Raw genomic sequence first — 23676 nt, forward strand, 5'->3', positions numbered from 1 at the left:
TTAGCTAATATTATATTGAACATAGTAGTGAAATAAACAATGGAGTGATTTGTGTATTCCACAGCCTCCTTGATGAAATGTTGACTCCTTGGAATCTCTGTCCCATGACAAAACTGGAAAAGAAACCTTGGGGATGGTATTAGAATCTGAAGAGCGTGCACTGAGATTGTACAAGAGCCTAGTGAGTACATAAACTACTCACCTACCAACACCATCAGCCACCATTTGCCCCTTCTGTGGTACCCTCCTCAGGATGCACAAATCTGTAGCAGAAATAAGGAATCCTTGACGCCATCCAAGAAGAAATCTGTACATGAGTTCATATATTTATATTTGTTACATTTCTGTATTAGAGTATGGTTGTCCTCTTGGATCTTCTGGCTGTTGGACTAGGCACCTTCCAAACCACAACTTATACCAGCTAGAAGGACAAAGGCAGGAAAAGTACAGAAGCACCTCCACCTGCAAGCTAGTCTCCAAGCCACGCATCATCCTGACAAGGAAATACATTGCTGTTCCTTCATCCTCACAGAGTCAAAATTGTGGAAAAATCTCCCCAACAGCATCACAAGTATACCTACACCTCAGGGACCACAGTGAATAAGGCGGCAGCTCACCACCAGCTTCTCAAGGCCAAATCGGAGCTGGGCAGTTAAATGTAGGTTCATATCCCTTCAATAAATATTTAAGAAAAATCTATCAAGAGCACACAGCAGCCAGTGTGCAACATCCATTCACCTTTAAAAGAAATTGCATGCCTATCCTAAGAATGGCAATGCAAGAAAGGAAAACTGGCACTACCTAAGATGAATCCAGCATAAAAGAAACGTTCTGCATATTATCTGCATAGAAAGCCAGCCCTCAGTTCTATAAGCAAGTTGCTATCAGATTTGGTAACGAAGTGACCTAAATATAACACATTCTCAAGTGGGCATTTAATAGATTATTTTATACTGTATGTGTAAAATAATGTATTAGTATTGTCATTGTCAAGCAATCTTATCTGAACATTAGAGTGGTTAATGAACTAGTTTCTGTCTTTAAGAACTATATTATTGCTGTTATGGTACATAGAAGCAAATCCACCTCCAAAGTTGATTCTTATTTCCCATAAAACATATTTCACATATTTCAGCCCGATGCTAACGTTACCATTGAACACTGAGCCAAATGTAATCCATCCCAAAGGAAGGATTAATAGATCACTTCATATGCAATATAAAAAATGCGCTTTAAGTACAGAACGTATTTAAAACTTTATTTTAAATCCCATAGGGAAGAAGACACTTTCAAGCCTTAGGCTAACTTACACTCATTCCTTGTGATTCCTTCAATTTACCAGTTGGGGTCCCATCTTAACAAGAGTTGTCTTCTCTCAGGCATTCTGGGTTCATGGGAGAGCATCCAGGTCACGTGCCCTTTGTGCCCGCTCAACCTAACCTTAAAGCTTCAAAAAAACCTCAAGCGAACGCCCGCCCTTGCAGCACGCTTGGATACCTGGACGTCCAGGGAGCGTGCACCTCCATTGGGCGGATGGTTCATCAATCAGGTCCAAGGTCAGCCAATAAGAGCTGAGGATGTGGCTTAAGGGCGGGATGGTGGCTGCGCTTCCGACCACCGTGTTAGGATGCGCACGGTCCGGCAGCCGAGCGGGAGGGGAGGGAGCAATCGGCGGGGGGTGGGACTGCCGGCCGCTCGAAGGTTCCGTGTTTAGTTTCACTGCTGTTGCTAGTTTGGGGGGCGGGTGGGTGGGGGGGTTTAAAGGGGGGAAAAAAGAATCCGATTCCTTTATGGATGTTGGATTTAAAAACTTTCCTACGTCCACCTTATGTATGAGGTGAAAGTGCTCCGTAATTTTATCCTTTGAGAGGAGTCGGATTAAAGGGGTTTCCCGAGGAAGAGCCGCGAGGAGAGGAGGAGGAGGAGGAGGGGAGGTGGAATTTGCTGGAAAATGGTCTAGAGGAGGAAGCGGCGGGTCGGCACGGAGCGAGGGCAGTGCGGCCGAGGCGGGGCCGGGGCCGGGGAGGGCGCGAGCCGGGCGCGCGCCGCGTCCGTTGGTCATGGCGCTGTGCGGCACCAGCACGGCGGTGGCGGCGGCGGCGGGCCAGCAGCGCCAGAGCGTCGCCAAGCTGATGGCTTATAACGGCGCCGGGGCCGCCCACCACCATCATCACCACCATCACCACCACCATCACAACAACCACCACCACCATCACCACAACAACCAGCAGCAGCAGCCGCCGCCTCCTCAGTCGCATTCCCACCATCATCTACATCCCGGAGCCGCCGGTGGTGTTGCCGGCGGCGCCGGTGGAGGAGGGGGCGGCATCGGTACAGCGGTACACCCGGTCCAGCATCATCACCACCCGGCCTCCGGCGCCGCCGCCGCCGCCTCGTCGTCGTCGTCCTCTTCGTCCTCGTCGGCTGCCGCCGCCGCTGCTGCTGCTGCCGCGGCGGCGGCGGCGGCAGCGGCGATGCTGAACCCGGCTCAAGCACCGTATTTCCCGTCCCCGGCGCCCGCCGCCGCCGCCGCCACGGTGCAAATTCACGCTGCTGCCGCCGCCGCCAAGGCACATCAGCTGGACATCGAGCCCGACAGACCCATCGGATATGGAGCCTTCGGAGTAGTCTGGTAGGTACGAGGCGAGAGTTGGCATGATCTGTTGCTAAGAGTTTGCACAGCAGGTCATTTTTGGATATTCCACCAGCGCTGTAAAATTTCGCAGGTGCTCTGTACCAATTTTGTTTTATGTGTTTTGCATCTCCAACTGGTATTTGTTAACTTTGTATGCTGTGCTCTCTTGACACTGAACTTGATAATTTTAGATAATTTATATTATACTGCATTAGGTGAGTTCGAATAGTGCATGGTGGCGAGGGTTATAGTTTCAAAGTGCATTGCTGAATATATTGAAAATTTAAACGGACTGGAATCTAGTTATTTTGACGCTAGAACCTATTTTTAAAGTCTGGAGTTCATTGAGATATAGCATGTTGGATTTTTCTATTCGAAGTTTAAAGCTTTGCAAGAGGTCTTGACTTCCAAATAATTTGTTTTGCGTTTTCTTATTCAGCTAAAGCAAAAGTGACCCACATCAATATGGTTCAAGTTGTAATTTAGCCCCAACAAAATTTGCTGGCTCTTGCTAGTTGCATAAATCTTTCTTTCTACAGTAATGGAAATTGCGAAAGATACTTGATTAATATCAAGTATCTATCTTGAAGTATGTAGCAATGCATAACATTGGGCTACGAGAAATTGATTTCGGAATTTTTTTGTTGTCATACGTTACGCAATGTTTTGTGGGCAGTGTGAGGCACGATACGTACTTTGGTTTAAATGGACTTTTTAGTGAACTCAATGCAGAGAGCTGTTGGAAGAAATACCTACGCGCGTCTGTGCGTTGGAAAGCAAAAAAAAAATCGACATTTGTGACTGGTTTCAATTCTTGAATGGAGGTGAAAATACTTGAGGCCTGTAAATTTGTGACTTTCCTTTCCATAAAGTAAATGATGCATGTTTGTTTTCATTGGCGTATCTCAGCTGGTCACATGAATTCGGTTTCCAAAGAGTTAGCGCCGTTGTAGTAATCTCAGGAAAATATTGTAGTTCCATAATCGAGGCCGTGTTGCAGGGCGTTAGCAAATTTGAGGCGTGACACTTAATCTTGAAATACAAAGTAATTGATAACTGAAAAGCAAAGAAGAACATTTTAAATGAGTAATCCTGAGTCAAGTTGCATATCTGGTGTATATTAGTAATTTCGGATTCCTGCAGGCAGTGTAGTAGTTTCATTTGTCACTTTATACTTTGAGCTTTTTTATTTTTAAACATAGCGGAGTAATTTTGGTGTAAGAATAACTACATATTCTTTGATAGGGAATTCTTTGTTTATTAGAAATCTTGTATTTGGCTTTTGAGACAGTGGCAGTGTTCAGCCAGTGAATTGAATTGTTGGTTTTTCAGCTCAATCCAGTTTATAACTTGTAATTGGGTAATCAAAGTAAAAGTTTGAATAGCATAACATCATCACTGACTATTGCTCTTTGCCCTTAACCCTTTCAATTTCACACGTGAAAATATGCAATTGAATAAAATCTGTTAAATTATAAAATGACCACTGAAGAAGAATTTCAATAAGGGTAGTACTGAGATTGAAAAATTTAAGAATATCCTTTGAATGCTTCACTAATGATACTGAATTGCAATTATAGTGCTGCAATTGAAAGTTGTGACTTTTTTCAATATGGTGAAATTTTGCTCTTGTAAATACAGTGGATACTGGTTAAATGGTACACATTGAGACCAGTACTTAGCCCAATTAAGTGGGTGTCCCAATAACCAAAACTTTATGGAAATTGTTAAATGAAAAAAAGACAAATGGCAGTTTAACTGAGTAATAAATGTATTTTAGTGAAATCGGAACAAATTATTACACTATCAATACCTGCCATAGTACTATAAAACTATTGGTTCCTAATAGTTATTGATGGAAGATACTGCATTCTTTTAACTGTAAAAGGACAATCAGTGCAGACAATTAGTGTAGATAATGGAGTGCTTGGATGCAATGTTATCAACAATTGCATCCTACAAAATATTTTCATTGTAGCATTCAACGTGACTGTAAATACCTTCACATTCTTCATAGCTGCTAACTAGTGAAATTATTTCATTTTCACTTCTGGCCAATTCTGGCATCTCAAAATCTGAATGCTTGAAACTGCAGTGAGCAGAGTTCGACAGTTCTGAATTGTCTTGCCACTTATTTCTTGGCCACTTCCAGTGACAAAAAAAAATGCTTTTCGTATATAAGCGACTGGCATTATTTTAAAAACTTCTTGCTCTAAGCATGGTGTAGTGTCTAATGGCCACACAAGTGCATGTGTCTGACACTAGTTTAAAAACTATGGCAGTTATTACCTGTCCTAATTAAGTGGCATGATGTCCCAAACAACTGAAGGGAATTGTAGTTATTCTCTAGATTTTTGTTCTTTAAGAGTTGCCCCGAATAAGCAGCTGCCTCAATTAATTGACAGCCCAATTAACTGGAATCCACTATTTGCTGAGTTCAAACTCTTTAATATAAATTGCAGCATTTTTAGTAAAATCAGTGTTGTACAATTTTTATTCTATATCTCAATGGATAAAGTTCTCCAATATATCAGCACTTTTATCAGTGAAATTTAAAAGCAGCGTTTGTATATTTAATGGAACACTTTACTTAATCCTTGTATTTTTAACTCTTGCTTTCTTGTTGATACATAAGCCTTGTGAACTGGGATGCATGGGGATAGAGTCTGATCTCCATATTAATCTTGACTGTGGCAAGTTAAAAGCTACAAATTTCAAGCATGGCTATAATTTGGTTAAGAAGATGCATCTCATGCTACCTCAAATCTGTTTGTACTATTGAACAAAGTTAATGGACTTCCAGCAATTTTGAAATTCCATCCACTCATGTTTCTTGAGGGAAGAACTTCATTGTTACAGTTCTACTTGCAAATTGTTCATTTGAGATGTAGTATTGCACACAGTTACAAAGTTTTTGTAGCAAAGAATTGCATATTCTCATTATCACCATGTAGCAGTTTTTATAACAGCTTGTGTACCTTTTGGTGATAGATTTGTGACCCTTCGGTTCATCTAACCGGTGAGAATAATCCTTCGTTACTCCATTGTGGGCATTCAGTCAATGATTTCCTCCCCCACATCTCCCCCCCACCCCCGGTTCACTTAGCACTTTCCTGCATAACTGGCAACAAATTCTTGTTGGCAATCTGTGAATTGAGTAAATTTTGCTTTTTTTTCCCCAAATGCATTTGGGTTCAGTCTATGAATGTTGCCTGAAACCTTGTAAAATTCAATCAGTCATTGGTATTTAAACCTGATCATTGTTTGCTCTTTGCAAATCTTTTATAGCTGCTTTTCATCTTATTAGCCTCCATTCATAAAAATTCCCTTTATTATTTTCCATATTCCAGAAGGGGCAACATTAGGTTTCAGCATTAGAAGAATTGCCCTGGGTTCCATTTCAAGACCGTGACAAATAATATAGACTTGAACTGCGAAGTACTATATTGGTGATTTTTTAAAAATGTGTTGAACTGTCTCCTTCCTAGAGTCGATGTATTATGCAATCATTTACATTTGAAGAGAAGTCCATCCAAATTTATTATTCAGCCTGTATCAGAGCAGATTAATGGAATTAGTTGCAGTTCTTAAGATCCAAAATGGCTATTCACATAAATTCCTAGCTTGCCTAAGGATTTCAGTCCTGATCACTCTGCTATAAAACTCTTCTCTGATGCCTTCATTGGTCAGGGTTGACCATTGATATCATGTCCTAGCTGTCTAGATACTGCAAGCCACGGTAGTTGCCCATGTAGTAAGCTCCATGCACTGATGAACCCAAAGGAATCAGAGAGACCAATACAATTTTGCACCAGCAGCATCGCAGGAGTTGCTAGTCAACTTTGAACTCAACATAGGACCGCTTTGTGTTTCCAGGTCCAGATTTTTCTTTCGGAGTTTACTCCTGAAGCCTTCCCCATGAGTGGGTATAGCTGCTGCCGGGCAGCAGAGGTTTGAGATCAGTTTTCCTTTTAGATGAGCTGTCAACCACGGCTGATGAGCCCTATTTGTTTTAAGGCACCAGTAACACGTCTTTGCTCCTTCGGTCAGTGAAACTGTTCTGCTGGGCTTAGTAACTGAGCCATGTATGAAGGCCAGGCACTGGCTTGGTTGTCAGAAGCTATTTGAGGTGCGTGCCATTGTAAACATTTAATAGATAGTGGGAGCTTGTCCCCATTACCACCTTACAATTACAAGGCTATTACAACCTTAGAAACACTTCATTGGTCCTCTAAATGAATAAGATTGACTCTTGGTCTTGCAATCTACCTTGTTATGGTCTTGCATCTTATTGGTTACCTGCACTGCACTTTCTCTAACTGTAACACTTGATTTTGCATTATTGTTTTCATTGTACTATCTCAGTGCCCTGTTGTAATGAAATCTGTATCGATGGCTGCAAAATAGTTCACTGTTCCTTGTGACAATAATAAACTAATTTACCAATGGTTCTCCATAAGTTAGAAATTTCTATAGTAAGTTATATCATTTTAATTATTTCATTTCATTTAATAATCACCCATAAATGAAGTAATGGGATATATACTGTGTCCATCTATTGGGGAATAACATGAAAGATCTATTATTAATTTGACCAATGCTTTAAAATTGGGAGAATTTGGATGAGGATGGATTTTTAAGTTGGGTCATTTGTAATCCAGAGTGTTCCTGTGAGTTTAGATGTAATTGTTGACCACATTTTTCTTTTGGGAATATTTCAAGGATGAGTAATTTATAATGTATGTTAATTCTTGCTAAAGTGTCCATCTGTACATCTTGCAATTTTCATAAATTAATGCCATTGTTATTTTCTAACAGTTATAATTTGTTGCAAATTTCTGTGGAACACAGTCGGCTGCATTTTTCCATTCAGATTTGCTTTGATCTGATCCTTGTGTCTTGAGGGAGTACCAAGAATTATAAACATTTTTTGCATTTCTTGATTAAATGTTACTAAAAACCTCATCTAGTGCAAGCAATATTTATTTCATTCTACATTGTAGATTCTAGCATTTTAACCACAGATGATTGACCTATATTCAGATTTTTTTTAATATAAAGTTAATTTGCTTTGTGGCTTAACTTTCCATTACAAATTTAGGAAGGTTTTAGTCTGCAATAATCTCTTCTATGTAATGTCCTAAACTTGGGATCTAAAGTTGTTTCTTTCAAAAGATTATAGGAATTGAGTGTTTTTTGTGTTGCAGATTATTGTCAAAAATACTTTCCACTGTCAGCTGTTCACTTTTGCTGGTGTAAATTGCTTACTAAACTATCAGTTAAGTGACTGTTTAGAAGAAAAGTAAACAAACCTCACATTAAGCATACTTAAGGCAATAGTGTTATGTTTAAATGTTTGATGTTTTAAAGAATTTCAAATTGAATTAAGGGTCCATAGGACATCTTTGTGTATAATCAAAATTTTTTCTAGTTTTATAATTGACTTTATAGAATAGCTAACATTGTAAAATATTGTACTATTAAATTTTGATGACTGCATACAAGAGTAAATCTGCAGATGCTAGAAATCAAAGTAATACACACAAATTGCTGGAGGAGCCCAGCAGGCCAGGTAGCATCTATGGAAAAGAATAAATGGTCAAGGGTTTTTAGGCTGAGTCCCTTCATCAGGGCTGGAAAAAAAAATTGATGACTACATGATACGTTTAGTGACTTGAGGACTTGTTCGGAACTTAATTGAACATCTCAGTGGTGCAGAAGGTTGGTTTAAAAAGGGGTAAAATGATTCATTTTAGGATAAGGCTCAGTGATACGGTAGTTGAGGTTATATTCACAAGTTTTAAGGTGGAGTGTTGGTTTTGCTTATTAATCCTTATTTATCACTTTAAATATTTAATATCTCTAGGACACAGATGAAGTATTTCTTTTCCCAGAGGAGTGAATCTGGAATTCTCTGCCTGAGAAAGTAGTAGAGGCTACCTCATTAAATCATTTAACACAGATTTTTACATAACAGGGGAATTGAAGATTATTTGGTGGGGGGGGGTGTAGAACAGTGGAACTGACTCCATGGCCAGGTCAGCGATGATCTTACTGGGTGGCAGAGCAGTCTCAATAGGCTGCTGTTACTTCTTGGGTTTCTATAGACATGGGGGTGAGTGTAAAAGAAGATAGTTATGGAAAACTCCACTTTTTGTGGCTGAATTTGTTTTCCTAGTCTAGAAGGATGTCATTGCCATCATTGTGAATTTTCTCAACATTGTGCTAGGGACGAAAAGCTTGTGTGAGATAGAGAAGTTGAGTTTGTTCTCTTCTAGAACAAGTAGTTCAAGGGGAGAACTGATAAAGCTGTTACCATTTTTAATCAAAGTTTCCAAATGTAAGACAGTAATAAAAATTAATGCTGCCTGTGCCATGTGCCAGTGAGGGTTAGATGAGGATGATTTATCAGATGAGTGGCTGAGGAGCTGCTATGGGGGAAGCGTTTTGAGTTTCTGGATCATTAGGAAAGGTTTGACCTGTACAAAAAGGACTGGTTACACCTGAACTAGAAGAGGACCGATATTTTTGTAGGCAAGTTTGCTAGAGCTTTTGGGGAAGGTTTAAACTAATTTGGGAGGGGGTGATGGGAACTAGAGAGATAAGGCTAAGGATGGGGCAGTTGGAGCACAAATAGTGTAGTGAGACTAGGGAAGGATGGACAGAAATTGCATCAGTGTGATGCATTGGAGTGTAACAAGGTAAAATTGGGAAGGGTGATGAATATAGAACTATAGGTGTTGTATTTGAATACACGCAGTATATGCAATAAGATAGATCTTGTGCAAGTGAACATCACTGAGTCGTAGCTGAAAGAAAAGTGTAGTTGGGGGCTTAACATTGTAGTATACACCTCGTGTTGAAAGGACAGGCTGGTAGGCAGAAGGGGGGGGGTTCTAATTTCCTTTGTTTGTTTGTTTTTTTTAGCTTTGCAGACCACCCATTGCCCTGAGCAGGAAATTTTTACACAGCCTGAAAACTGCAAAACTGCACAGCACTTTTGTAATATGCATACTATGAATATTTATAATAAAAAAAATTAAAATCACCTTTTGATGTTATTAATTGGAAGAATATAATGAAACAAAGGAAAATCTTTCATGTTTTGTAGACATTTCCTCTGCTGTCTTAATTACAAATCCATTGTCTATAAACACCATCCAAATTAATTTTGCATCCAGATGAGAGATGCATCTTGCTCTTCATTAGATCATCCAAATGTTCCACTTATTGTCTGTTTCTGGATTACATTTGATTGAATTCATAAGACTGAATCCATATTTGCAGTGAGCCCTAGAAGTTTGAAGTTTCAATGATGTAAACAAGAATAGACAGTTCAAGTTCTTTGTTTCTAAGCACGTAGTTCAATGTATCAGTGAATGTTTAATTGAACCAGTTTTAGCAATTTGTAATCACAGTATTCGTGTGATATTTTTGAGGCAATACTTTCATCATAGTTCATAATAGTAGCTGAGTTTTTAGTCATACTTTATGATATTTTTTCTAAATTCAAAATTGGTTGTATTTGCAATAGCAACAGGGTCAAAAGAAGGTGCAACAGCATCTATATTTCATTAGGAGTTTGAGAAGATTTGGTATGTTAACAAAGATACTCACAACTTTCTACAGATGTGCTATTGCACAGTATCAAAATAAGCTGTAAAGATTTGTAAATTTAGTCATCTCTGTCATGGACACTAGCCTCTGTAGTATCCAGGACATCTTCCTGGATGCCTTAAAAAGGTGGCATCTATCATTAACGACCCTTCTCCAGTCACCTAGGTTATGTCTTGTTTTTGTTGATGACATCAGGCAAGAGATACAGAAGCCTAAAGGCACACAGTCAACAATTCAGGAACAGCTTCTTCCCTGCTGCCATTGGATTTCTGAAAGGGCATTGAACTCATAAGCACTACTTATTATTTCTATTTTTTGCACTAATTTCATTTAATTAATGTTTAACTGTAATTTTATTGATGCTGCAAAGATAACTTTCATGACAAATGCCGGTGCTATTAAATGATTCTGAAAAGCTTGCTATTCTCTTTACTCATTGTCAGTAAATCTATAATCCAAGTGATTAGATATTAAAAATTATATAAAAGAAAATTCCAGCTATGCAACAAAGGCTGTGAGCACGGGTGTATTTCAGCTACTGCACATCCATGTACCCACTTAGCTTAGAGTAAACAGTGGGGTGCTTTTGGGTTTTTATAAAAAAGAAATCAAATCCTTAGAGGTGGCAAAGGAACAGAAGATGCAGAATCCTTGTGGGTAGAGTTAAGAAACTGCAAGGGTATAAAGACCCTGATGGGAATAGTATACAGGCCTCAAGAGTAGCCAGGATAGGGGATACAAATCACAAATGGGAGATAGAAAAGATATGTAGAAAGGGCAATGTTATAGTAGTCATGGGTGAATTCAGTATGCAGGTAGATTGGGGAAAATGAGGTTGGTGCTGGTTTCAAAAAGAGGAAGTTTGTAGAATGACTATGAGATGGCTTTTTAGAGCAGCTTGTGGTTGGGTCCACTAGAGGAAAGGCAATTCTAGTGTGTAATAAACCAAATTTGATAATGATCTTAAGGTAAGGAACCCTTTGGAAGCAGTGATCATCTGATAGAGATAACCTTGCAGTTTGAGAGGGAGAAGATAAGTCAGATATATTAGTATTGCAGTGGAGTAAAGGGAATTACAGAAGCATGAGAGAGGAGCTGGCCAAAGTCGATTAGAAGCAGACATGAACAGGGATGATGGTAGGACAACAATAGCTTGAGTTTCTTGGGGCAATTCAGAAGATGCAGGATTCTAAAGGGAGGATAAGCAACTGTGGCTGACAAAGGAAGTCAGAGATGGCATAGGAGGAGGATATATATAAAAGCCCAAAAATTAATGGGAATTTGGGATTGGGAAGATTTATATTTTTTAAAAGTAGTTGGCAACTAAAAGAGCCAAAAGGGGAGAAGCTGAAATGTGAAGGGAAGCTAGACAATGTAAAAGATGCTAAAAGTTTTATTCAAATACAGGTCAACCTTCACTAATCTGACTACCTGTAATCCAGTTCCTTTGATAATGATTATGCTTAATGTGATCCTTCTGTAATTCGGCATTTTCACTAATCTGGCACTCCTCAGGTCCCAATGGTGCTGGATTAGTGAAGGTCGACCTATATATAAATTAAGAGGCGAGAGTGGATATCAGACCACTCAAATGACACTGGAGTGGGAATATTAGGGGACAAAGAAATGGAGGAGGAACTTTTAAGTATTTTGCATCAGTCTTCACTGTAGAAGATGCTAACAGAATGCCAGAGATTCAAGTGTGTTGGGGGGGGGGTAGAAGTGAGTGTTGTTGCTGTTACAAAGAAGAAAATGCTTGGGAAGCTGAAAAGGCTGAAGGGGGATAAATCACCCAGATTAGATGGACTACACCCCTGAGTTCTGAAAGAGTTAGCTTAAAAAATTGTGGAGGCATTACTAATGATCTTTCAAGAATCATTAGATTTTGGAATGGTTCCAGTGGACTAGAAAATGACAATGTCATTCCACTGTTTAAGAAGCAAGACAAGTGGAAGAAAGGAAATTATAGGTCAGTTAGCCTGACTCCAGTGGTTAGGAAACTTTTGGAGTCTATTATTAAGGATGAGATTGTGGGGTACTTGGCCAAAGTCAGTATGGTTTCCATAAGGAGAAATCTTGTCCGACAAATCTGTTAGAATTCTTTGAGGAAATAATAGGCAGGATAGACAAAGGGGAATCATTGGATGTTGTTTACTTGAATTTTCAACAGGCCTTTGACAAGGTGCTGTACGTGAGGCTGCTTACAAAAAAAGAACTTTGTATTCGTGGTTTTACAGGAAAGATACTAACATGGATAGAAGATTGGCTGACTGGCAGGAGGCAGAGTCTGAACAAAAAGGACCTTGGTGGCTGCTTGTGACTAGTGGTGTTGCACGGGGTTGGTTTTTAGACCACTTCTCACATTATCTCAATAATTGGATGAGGAAATTGATGATTTTGTTGCCAAGTTTGTGGACAATACAAAGATAAGTGGAAGGGCAAGTAGTATTGAGGAAAACGGAGTTTGCAGAAGGCTGCAGATTTGGAAAATGGGCAAAGAGATGTCTAACTTCCGCTAATGCCCCACCTCCCCCTCGTACCCCATCCGTTATTTATTTTTATACGCACTTTCTCTCACTCTCCTTTTTCTCTCTCTGTCCCTCTGCCTATACCCCTTGCCCATCCTCTGGGGATTCCCCCCTCCCCCCCCCGGTCTTTCTCCCTGGGCCTCCTGACCTATGATCCTCTCCTATCCCCTTTGCCAATCACCTGTCCAGCTCTTGGCTCCATCCCTCCCCCTCCTGTCTTCTATCATTTTGGATCTCTCCCCTCCCCTTCCCACTTTCAAATCTCTTACTAACTCTTCCTTCAGTTAGTCCTGATAAAGGGTCTCGGCCTGAAATGTCAACTGTACCTCTTCCTAGAGATGCTGCCTGGCCTGCTGAGTTCACCAGTAACTTTGATGTGTGTTGCTTGAATTTCCAGCATCTGCAGAATTCCTGTTTGCGAGATGAAATACAGTGTAGGGAAGTGTATGGTCGTGTACTTTGGTAGATGGAATAAACTTGTAGACTACTTTCTAAGCTGGGGGGGGGGTGTTAAATTTAGAAATCAGGTGCAAAGAGACAGGAGTCCTTGTATAGGAATCCTTAAAGTTAATTTGCAGGTTGAGTCAGTGGTAAGGAAGGCAAATACAATGTTAGCATTCATTTTGAGAGGACTAGAATATAAGAGCAAGGATGTAATGTTGAGGCTTTACAAGGGTTTGGTCAGACCATACTTAAGAGTATTGTGAGCAATTTTGTGCTCCTTGTCTAAGAACAGATGTGCTTGCATTGGAACATGTCCAGAGGAAGTTAACAAGAATGATTCCAGATATGAAAGAGCTAATTTATGAGGAGCATTTGACTCTGGGCCTGTACTTTAGAGTTTAGAAGAATGAGAGCGTGCTAATTGAAACCTATCAAATATTGAAAAGTCTAGGCAGAGTGGGTGTAGGGAAAGGGTTTCCTATAGTGATGAGTCTAGGACCAGAGGGCACAGTCTCAGACTAGAGGATTGGCTGACTGGCAGGAGGCAAAGAGTCTGAATAAAAAGGACCTTTTCTTGGCGGCTGCTTGTGAATAGTGATGTTTCGGGGGGGGGGGTCAGTTTTTAAACCACTTCTCACATTATCTATTTAGAACAAAGATGAGAAGGAATTTCTTTAGCCCCCACAGAGTAGTGAATCTGGATCTCATTGCTACAGGTGGCTTTGGAGGCCAAGTCATTGAGTATATTTAAAGCAGAGATTGATTGGCTCTTGATAAGTCAGGGCATCAAAGGTTATGGGGAGAGGACAGGAGAATGGGGTTGAGAGGGATAAATCAGCCATGATGGAATGGTGGAGCAAATGTGATGGGCCAAATGGCCTAATTCTACTCCAATGTCTTATGATCTTGTGGTCTAATGACAAAGACCTTTATGCAGGAGTAAGCATCTGAAGTTGCTAACCAACAAAAGTCATGTGAACATAGCTAATAGAATTGGATTAAATGTAAAAGGAAATACTTGTCGCACTGAGGGGAAGAATGTGGGTCAAATGGCCTCTTGTGCTGCAAGAATAACTTGTTAGTGTTTTCATTCATAAGCTGACTGAAAGTATTAGTTAATTTTTTGTTAACCTTGATTTTGCTTATTTTAAGCCATTAACTTGCCTCTTAATTTGAACTATTTGGTTGTGCTTTAGTAAATTTATTGGTATATCCTGAATGTTGTATCATAATTTTCATGTTGCTTCCCATTTAAGATCTTTTCCTGGTGATTTTGAGCATTAAAATCCTCTCTTGTTGTCTAGTATATACCAACACTTGACTACAGAAGCTATAATTAGATTTTAAAGTGGCATCTATAATATACTAGTATCCTGAAGAAATATCTTTATTTTTAATTTTTATGGTTGAACTAAAATTCGGAATCCTATAAATCAAGCATGCTTTCAGCTTACCAATGAAAATAGATTTGGATAGATAGTGTCAAAGTAAAATAAAAGTTCAAAGTAAATTTTATTATCAAAGTATATATGTCAAACTACAATGAGGTTAATTTTCTTGCACGCAATCACAGTAGAACAAAAGTACAATAGAATAAATGAAAAACTATACACAAAGACTGACATTGTGCAAATCCAAAAAGAAACAAATGATACTAAGTATTGTAAATGAACAAAACTAAGAACATAAAGTGGTTGAATCCTTGAAAGTGAATCCAAAGGTTGTGTTTAATGATCAGTTTGGTGTTGTGGTGAGTGAAGATGTTCATGCTGGTTCAGGAGCCTGATGGTTGAAGGGTAAAAACTTACTGAACCTGGTGGTGTTGGACCTAAGACTTGATGGTAGCGGTGGGAGGAGACCATAGGCTGGATGGTGGGAGTGTGCTCAATGCTGGGGAGAGAGCTTTCCCTTTGATGAACTGGGCTGCATCCACCACATGTCTGAAGTTTAAAATCCACAGATGCCACCTAAACTGAGTTATCAGGCTCATACCATAGCATTTTTTTTAAAGTCAGCTATTTCTTGAGTTTGCTATCAGAAGCCTTAGAACCATGGTGCTGAGAATCTCTAGAAATAAATGTGTGTAACCCATTTCTGCACATGCTGTTGGGTGTGCTTTATGATTGTGCTCATACTTGTGGGAAGCGTGTGAACTTTTGAGTTGGTAAATGGGTAGTTATGGAGTTGAGAATGGAATCATGCAGATTAGTTTGAATGGAAGGAAAGAGGAATTTTAGCAGCTCCAACTACTGTTTTGTATGGTTTGATATTTCATTCATAGTTTTGCCCATTCTGTTTGTAGTTTTTGTAGCATCATATAGTTAATAGATTTATGCACAAAACAGAGTGCAATTCGTGTTGCATGAGTTTTTTTGAAGGTCTAGCAGGCTCTGTTTTTGGAATGCAATATTGCAGGCAAGGCCAGTAATTCTAGCATGAGTATTTGACTTTTTTTGATTGATGTTAGCGGGCAGTCTTTCTGAATGGCTGTCCTTATGGTGAAAGTATTCCTTCTATACTCTTAGGTGGTTCTTAAGAACATGGAAACAAAACAACAAGAAATAGGATCTGTAGTGAGCCATCTGCTCTTTCTAGCCTTTTCTGCTATTTATTGAGGTCATTGTTTATCTTGTAACTCCATGACATTTCCTGCTCTTTCCCTGTATTTGATTCTTATGGTATCAAGAAATCTATCAAGTTTTGTTTTGAAGGATCTGTTTAAGCCTCCACTGACTTGAATGGAAAGAAAAAGAGTCAGAGATAATCCACCCTCTCTGAAAAATTCTTATAGCTGTTACAGATAGAGTCATAGACATGTAATTAATCCTATCTTAATGGCCTAATGCTAGTAATATTTGTTTATACTTTAACTTCTAAGTCAGCGGTCCCCAACCACCAGGCCACGGACCGGTACCGGGCCGCAAAGCATGCGCTACCGGGCCACGAGGAAATGATATGATTTGGCCATATGAAAGGATATGAGTCAGCTGCACCTTTCCTCATTCCCTGTCACGCACTGCTGAGCTTGAATGCACGTGAGGTCATGACCCGCGCGTCATCTGTGTCAGCGCGGGAAGGAGATCAACTCCCCGAGCTTGCAAATGACGATGGGCTGAAAAGTATGTTTGACATAACATCTCTGCTGGCATTCTGGATCAAAGTCAAGGCTAAATATCCTGAGATAGCCACGAAAGCACTGAAAACGTTGCTTCCATTTCCAATATTTTTCTGCGAAGCGGAGTTTTCTGCGATGAATGCAACAAAAACTAAATTGCGGAATAGACTGGCCACAAGGAACCCCCTTCGAGTATCGCTATCTCCCATCACCCCTCGGTGGGACCGTCTTGTTGCAGGGAAACAAGCCCAGGGCTCCCACTGATTCAGCGATGTTGGTGTGTTGCAATGATTTTATATGTTTATACGGGGAAAATATGTACTGTGTGTTTAATATCCAAATGTTACTTAAAATGTTATGATGCTATTGACTGACTTGTATAACTGTATAACAATTACAGCACGGAAGCAGGCCATCCCGGCCCTTCCTAGTCCGTGCCGAACGCTACTCTCACCTAGTCCCACCGACTCAGCCCATAACCCTCCATTCCTTTCCTGTCCGTATACCTATCCAATTTTTCTTTAAATGATAATATCGAACCTGCCTCTAACACTTCTACTGGAAGTTCGTTCAACACTTACTTCAAGCTCCCCTGATAATTGACTTATCACTATATTCATGTGAGGAAAGTATGCGCTGTGTGTTTAATATTAAATTCGTTAGATAAACCCTTTTAGAAACGAAATTGAGTGTATCACCGATATTCCGGTCGTGATTAACATCACCCCCTCCCCCCCCCCCGGACAGAATCGTCTGAAACAATTTGCATGGGAAATAAATCCCGAATAAATCGGCAGGTACACAAAAGTGTTGGTCACGCATGCGCACTGGTGCCCGCGCAAGGCTTCCTGGTCATTGTAGTCTTTCTCCGGGTAAACACAACGTATTTGACTGTTACTCTTGTCCGTTGGCAACCCTACCTGCCCCCCGGTCGGCCAGTCCGCAAGAATATTGTCAATATTAAACCAGCCCGCAGTGCAAAAAAGGTTGGGGACCCCTGCTCTAAGTTGCTTTGTCTGCCTATTTAGCTTGTTTACTACTTTTCTATCTTCCTCTTCCTGCTTTGTTCTCCTTCTTGATTCCCTTTAAGGTTCTCATCGTCAGTTCTAAAGTAACATTAGCAAAGCCTCTTTGGTCCTGCTATGCAACCTGCCTGATGTGCAGATATTCTCCCTACTCTTATCTAGTTTGCTCCCTTTTTACCTTACTATTTTACATTACTGCAGTAATTATTTATATTTTGCAGTGTACTGCTGCCGTAAAATAACAAATTTCTTATCGTGTCAGTGATAATAAACCTGATTTAGATTGTACAAATTTGTCTTGATGCTTCAAATCTAGAGCTGTTTTGTGCATTATCCCACCAACTACACAATTGCTTTGAACTCCTATTTCTGTATTTGTTAACCCATGGCACAGGCAGTAATTCTGTGATTACTATGTTTTTACTTCCTGCTTTTTAATGTTTTCTAGCCCTTCATCAGCTTGCTGGCCCACATCTGTTTTTTTTTGTCATTGGTGGTGCAAGTACTAGGACTAGGACTGTCTTTGGACAAAGTTGGTGAATACTCTGGGTGAATGCTAATGTGTTGTGGCAGTAGGCATTATCTCAAATTAAATTTAATGTGCAATTTGGCAGGATCTTGAATTTGGTTTGTTTTGAAATTAGGGAGAATTTTGATTGAGGGGCAATAATTTAAAGTAAGTTGCATAGGAATTCTTAAAAGGTTAATTCTCTATCATGGAATTAATAAAGGCTAGATGTTTTTAAAGGGAGGGCACATTTTCAGAATCTGAGTGCATTTTAAGTTTTTTTTCCCTCTATATTGTAAACATGAGTACTTTAAAATGAATCTTAAAGTAAATCAAACTGACAGTGAAACTGATTGAACCCAACTGTAATTTAACAAATATGGCTTACCACCTTGTATTTTAAAAACAACCTCTGTCTCAAAGCTTTGTTGCATCTCTGAATCTAACAGGTCAGGCTTGGTGTGGAATCTAAGAGCTTATCGCTTCTCGCTCAGTTTAATCTATTTGCCTCCAACCAAATCAATCTCCACTACTTGACCAAATGGAGAGTAACATCCTGGCAGTTTGGTTTTCTGAATTTATAAGAAGATGCCAGGCATCTGATCTGAATCAGATTTTATTATCACTGACATGTTGTGAAACATATTGTTTTGTGGCATCAGCATGGTGTAAGACAAATTACTGTTGATTTACAAAAAGTGCGTAAGAGGAATAGTGAGATAGCGTTCATGGACTCTCTAGAATTTTAGTAGTGGAGGGGAAGAAGCTGTTCCTAAAATGTTGAGTGTGGGTCTTTAGCTCTGGTACAACACTGCTTGTTGGTAGTAATGAGAAAACGATATGCTGCAGATGGTTCAAGTCTTTAATGATGGGTGCTGCCTTCTTGGGTGTTGCCTCTTGAGGATGTCTGTGGTGAAGAGGATTGTGCCCATGATGGAACTGGCTGAGTCTACAAACCTCTGCCGCCTCTTTCGATCCTGCGCATTGGAGTCTCCATACCAGGTTGTGATGCAACCAGTCAGAATGCTCTCCACCGTACATCTGTAGAAATGTGCTGGCTTTGTAATTATGTCAATGCATTGAGCCCAGGGATAAGGCTTCTGACATATTGAGGCCCAGGAATTAGAAACTGCTCACCCTTTCCTCCATGGACCTCTCCAATGAGGACTGGTATGTCTCCTGAAGCTCTTATGGGAGATACCAGTTATCTGCAGATTTTCAAGTCGTTCATTCCTTTGTCTTGTTTACAGTGCTTTTTGAGCACTAAGGTAAATTTTGGTTTAGAAATTTTGGTATTTTTTCAGTTTGGAGGATTCAGAAATGGCAAATGACTCACAAGCATTGAAGTTCTACTTAGGTTCTTCTAAAATGGTGACTGAAAATCCAGATAGGGTTAAATGTCTAGCTTTTTTAAAATAGCGCACTGCATCTTGGAATATTCTGTATGAAACTGGTATGCTCAATTTTGCTTGACTTGCAAGCTATTTCCCAGTTACTCTGCATAATTGTAAAATCTGGAAGTAACGGAAGAATGTTTGAATTTTTTAAAAGTGAAGCATTTTATTAAAATTTTTTGATACCTTGATATATTACAAGGTGATGAGAGGCATTGATCATGTGGATAGTCAGAGGCTTTTTCCCAGGGCTGAAATGGTTGCCACAAGAGGACACAGGTTTAAGGTGCTGGGGAGTAGGTACAGAGGAGATGTCAGGGGTAAGTTTTTTATTCAGAGTGGTGAGTGTGTGGAATGGGCTGCCGGCAACGGTGGTGGAGGCGGATACGATAGGATCTTTTAAGAGATTTTTAGATAGGTACATGGAGCTATCTAAAATAGATAGAAGGTTATAGGTAAGCCTAGTAATTTCTAAGGTAGGGACATGTTGGGCACAACTCTGGGCCGAAGGGCCTGTATTGTGCTGTAGGTTTTCTATGTTTCAATTAAAATATCTATGCTCTGTGACCCCTTGGTTCTGGACTTTATCACAGCTGCAGTCCAAACCAAAGACCTGAATTTAGTGAGGTGAGTGACTTCCCTTGACATTAAGACAGTACTGCAAAGTGACCTGTTAAAACTGAAGTCAAAAGGAATTCTACCTCCATAGCTGAAGTCATACTTTACACAAAAGAAGACGGTTGATTATCAGGAATCAACTATCTCAGGCCTTGGATATCACTGCAGGAATTCCTTAGGACATTGTTCTTTCAGCTTCAAAGGCCTTCCATCTTGTCAAAAATGGGAATGTGATCGATAGTGAAAAACTCCATGCACTAATACGTGAAAGTTGTGAAAGTAATATTTGACATTGACCATCTATGACAGAAAATGACATTCAATAGCCTTACCATTGAGTACAAAACCTGTGGTTCACCATTGACCAGAAACTCAACTGGACCACTCACATGATTATGAAAGCGATTGTGAATGTCATTGAGTAATCTCCACTTACCTAGATGAATGTAGCTGCAACAATTCGAGGGACTCTGCTGTTAGTACAAAGTGGCCTGCTTGGCTGGCACCCCATTAACCATCCATTAGTAAGGTTCAGTGACTGTGGCATATTCCATCTATAAAATGCACTGCAGTTGTTCATCCAATCTAGTTTAAAAGCACCCTCAAAGTCACAGATATTTACCATAAAGGCAGCAATTGGAGAACACCACCAACTAGAGGGTTTCTTTCATGTACTATTCGGATTTGGGAATATATTTCCAGTTCTTTTGTGCGAGATTTTAAAATCTGAAAACTGAAATTCAACAGTATTGTGGAAGTACCTCCAAAGGCACTATAGAAGTTTAAGGCTGCACACTGCAGCCATCTCTGCCAGTTGGCAATGCAGCTAAAATCACAGGACTGGTTCTAGGTTGGCAGGTTTGCTTTGAGAGAAGGAGTTAACTATGTTTTCTGGTCAGAAAGTTTAGAAGTGCCACATATGTAAAGTCATAGAAGCCTTGACAGATTGGACTCTTTCCCTGGCTGAGCAGGCTAGAACAAGAGATCACAATCTTAGTAAAGCCATTTAACACTGAAATGAAGTGAAAGAGACTAGTGGACTTCTGGAATTCTGTACCCGAAAGAGCTATGGATGCTTAAGTCATTCTGTATTTTTTCCAAATTAGCATCCAGAAGTTAATTCATCTCTAAAGGAAAAGGGGGAAGATCAGCCATGGATGCCAGTGCTAAACTACAGACCACTAGTTTACAGAGACATAATTAAAGGCACATATGTGCCAGTACTCTTATGAGCAAGTTAAGGAGCCCTGGCCCACTGCCAAATTTTTGTCCATGCTCCAGCCTCTAGCTCTTGATCCTGGTCACATGCCGGTCATTGTTCCTGGCTGACTGATCAGTTGCTTGCCCACCCCACCCTGTGTTTTGTGGTTCTGGCCACCCAGCTGCTCAATCTTCCCAGCACACTAATTCTGTTAAAGGAAGACCTGAAACAGCTACAGTAAATTGGAAAGTAAACTTGCTATGAACTGCTTCATTTTGTGAAATACTTACTGCTCAAAAATCTAAGGTGGCAGTCAATTTTTTTCTTTATTCTCAACATGGACTGGAACTTGTCCATAAGTTGACTGTATGAAACGAATCTTTGCAGTGCTTTTCAGGATAGCCGTGGTATTGATTTTTCCTTGGCTGGGAAGGTTTGGATCAAAGGATCACAATTTTAAATATTGGTTGGCTGTTCAGAGCAGAGGTAAGAGAGAATTTCTTTACACAGAGATCCAAACTATATGACCTTGAGATTTGTTTGCTTACAGGTAGCCACAAAGCAAGAAACCCGAAAGAACCCAATTAAAGAAAAAAAAGATAAAAGTAAAAGACTAGCTCCTGATGTTCAAGAGAAAGGGCAAAAAAAAACACATCATGCAAACAATTGAAGTGAACAATGACATTCCAAACCAAATTGAGTTCTCAGCGCCAAAGGTCAGAATAGGCCCAAAGCTTCACTTATTAGTTCATCATAATAGTGGGCATGGAGCACAGCAACCGGGGCAGTCTTCGTAGCCTCAGCGCCATGGAGAGAGGAGTTACCATCACAGATAGCAAAATTGGCTCTCGCCTTGCATCCTGACATCCTGTCTTTTCAGTCTGTCTGGGCCGGTGTATAAATTTACCAAGCAACGGAACAGTGAAAGGCTCTGGTGCTCTGGAAAGAGGAGTGAATATCGTGGAGAGCAAGCAAAATTGACTCTTCCCCTCTTCTGATCTGGTCTGCGTTTAAATTGTATAAACAGTGGATTGCACTTCACATTAGGACCCAGCTATTGCGAAGGGCTCAGGGCCTAGACCATGCTGCCTAGCAACTTGCTCCGAGCCCCAATTTTGCTGCCCAGTCCAAAGCTGCTGTCAAACTCTTCAGATCAGCTTGGTGCCCAGAGTGATCCAACCTCACACCCGAGCCAGTTGTACAGGCATTGGAACTCTTCTGCCCCCAGCCCCAATATCTCCTCTCAGTGCCCAGAGCAATCCAACTTCGCATCCGTACCAGTTGTATGGCCACGGAATTCCTCTGCGTTGCCCTCTCCTCTCCAAGTGGCTCATTCCATCTGCATTGATGCTGCAACACACCATCCCAGCTCCTCCCCTGCATTTGCCTTGCTACCACTCTCCCCCTCACTGTTTGTGGTGATAATTTAAAACAGTTTATCTCAGAAAAGGTGTTTTAGTGATGTTTTTAGTTGAATTTCTTGCCTCCTAACTACTAGTGAGCTGTTCAGTAGTACCATCTTAATCGGAAGTGAAGGGAGGTTTTGGAATTCTTTATGCAGATGGTTTATGCAATGAAAGCTCATTTGCCATTATAAACACAAGAAATTCTGCAGATTCTAGAAATCAAAAGCAACAAGTACAGTGCTGGAGGAACTCATCAGGTCAGGCAGAATCATTGGAAATGAACAAACAGTCATCATTTTGGGCCGAGACCCTTCTGCAGGACTGTGAAAGGAAGGGGGAAGATGCTGGAGTGAGAAGGTAGGGGGAAGGGAAGGAGGATAGCTGAGTGATAGATGAAGCCAGGTGGGTGGGAAAGGTAAAGAGCTAGAGAGGAAGGAATCTGACAGAGGAAAGTTTTCCATGGGAGAAAGGAAAGGAGGATTGGTATTTGGGGAGGTGAGAAGAGTTAAGAGGCCAGAGGGGAATAAAAGAAGGAGGAAGGGGAGGGAATTTTTTTTCAACCAGAAGGAGAAATCAATGCTCATGCCATCAGGTTGGAGGCTACCTGGATGGAATAGGAGCTGTTTCTCCTCCACCCCTGAGTGGCTTCATCATGGCATGAGGAGGCCATGGACTGGCATGTCAGAATGGCAGTACAATAAAAATGGTCTCTGGGATTTTGGTGGATGGAGCCTAGGGGCTCAACAGAGCAGTCCCCCAATTTATGATGGGTCTCATCAATATAGACGAGGCTGAATCAGGAGCACTGAATACAAAAGATGACCCCAGCAGTCCTGCAGTTGAAATGTTATCTCACCTGGAAGGACTGTTTGGAAGTGAGAAAGGAGGTGAATGGGCAGGCTTGCAGAGATAAGTGCCAGCTGGGAAATTAGTGGTGAGAGATGAGGGAATCACTGAGAAAATGATCTCTGCAGTAAGGGGAGAATGGGGGGAAGTAAAGGTGTGTTTGGTGGTAGGATCCCTTTGGAGATGACAGAAGTTGCAGAGAATGATGTGTTGGATGATGTGCAGAGGCTCATGGGGTGGTAGATTACAAGAGGAGCTCTATCGCTGTTAAGGGTGCGGGAAGAAAGGGTGAGTTCAGATGTTCAGGAGAGGGGGTGAGGGCAGCATCAATGGTGGAGG

General features: G+C 40.6%; 1 protein-coding gene and 1 long non-coding RNA gene across 5 annotated transcripts in view; one reads left to right on the plus strand and one right to left on the minus strand.

The window, feature by feature from the left end:
* The window catches only part of LOC134336955 (uncharacterized), a 70570-nt gene extending 68906 nt beyond the window's left edge, over nt 1-1664 (minus strand). The window contains exons 1-2 of the long non-coding RNA XR_010015910.1: nt 1311-1664; nt 203-263 (exon numbers count right to left, since the gene is read on the minus strand). This is a non-coding gene — a long non-coding RNA (uncharacterized LOC134336955). The remainder of the gene's footprint in view (nt 1-202; nt 264-1310) is intronic.
* A 246-nt stretch (nt 1665-1910) lies between these two features.
* nlk2 (nemo-like kinase, type 2) overlaps nt 1911-23676 on the plus strand; it is a 172694-nt gene continuing 150928 nt past the window's right edge. For all 4 annotated transcript variants that reach the window (XR_010015909.1, XM_063031660.1, XM_063031662.1 and 1 more), the window contains exon 1: nt 1911-2632. Coding sequence is in view for 3 of the 4 variants with exons in the window: in XM_063031660.1 (XP_062887730.1) it covers nt 2061-2632 (572 nt within the window). In the remaining variant the exon portion in view is untranslated. The remainder of the gene's footprint in view (nt 2633-23676) is intronic.

This window comes from Mobula hypostoma, chromosome 23, assembly GCF_963921235.1.
Source record: "Mobula hypostoma chromosome 23, sMobHyp1.1, whole genome shotgun sequence".
Lineage (NCBI taxonomy): Eukaryota > Metazoa > Chordata > Chondrichthyes > Myliobatiformes > Myliobatidae > Mobula > Mobula hypostoma.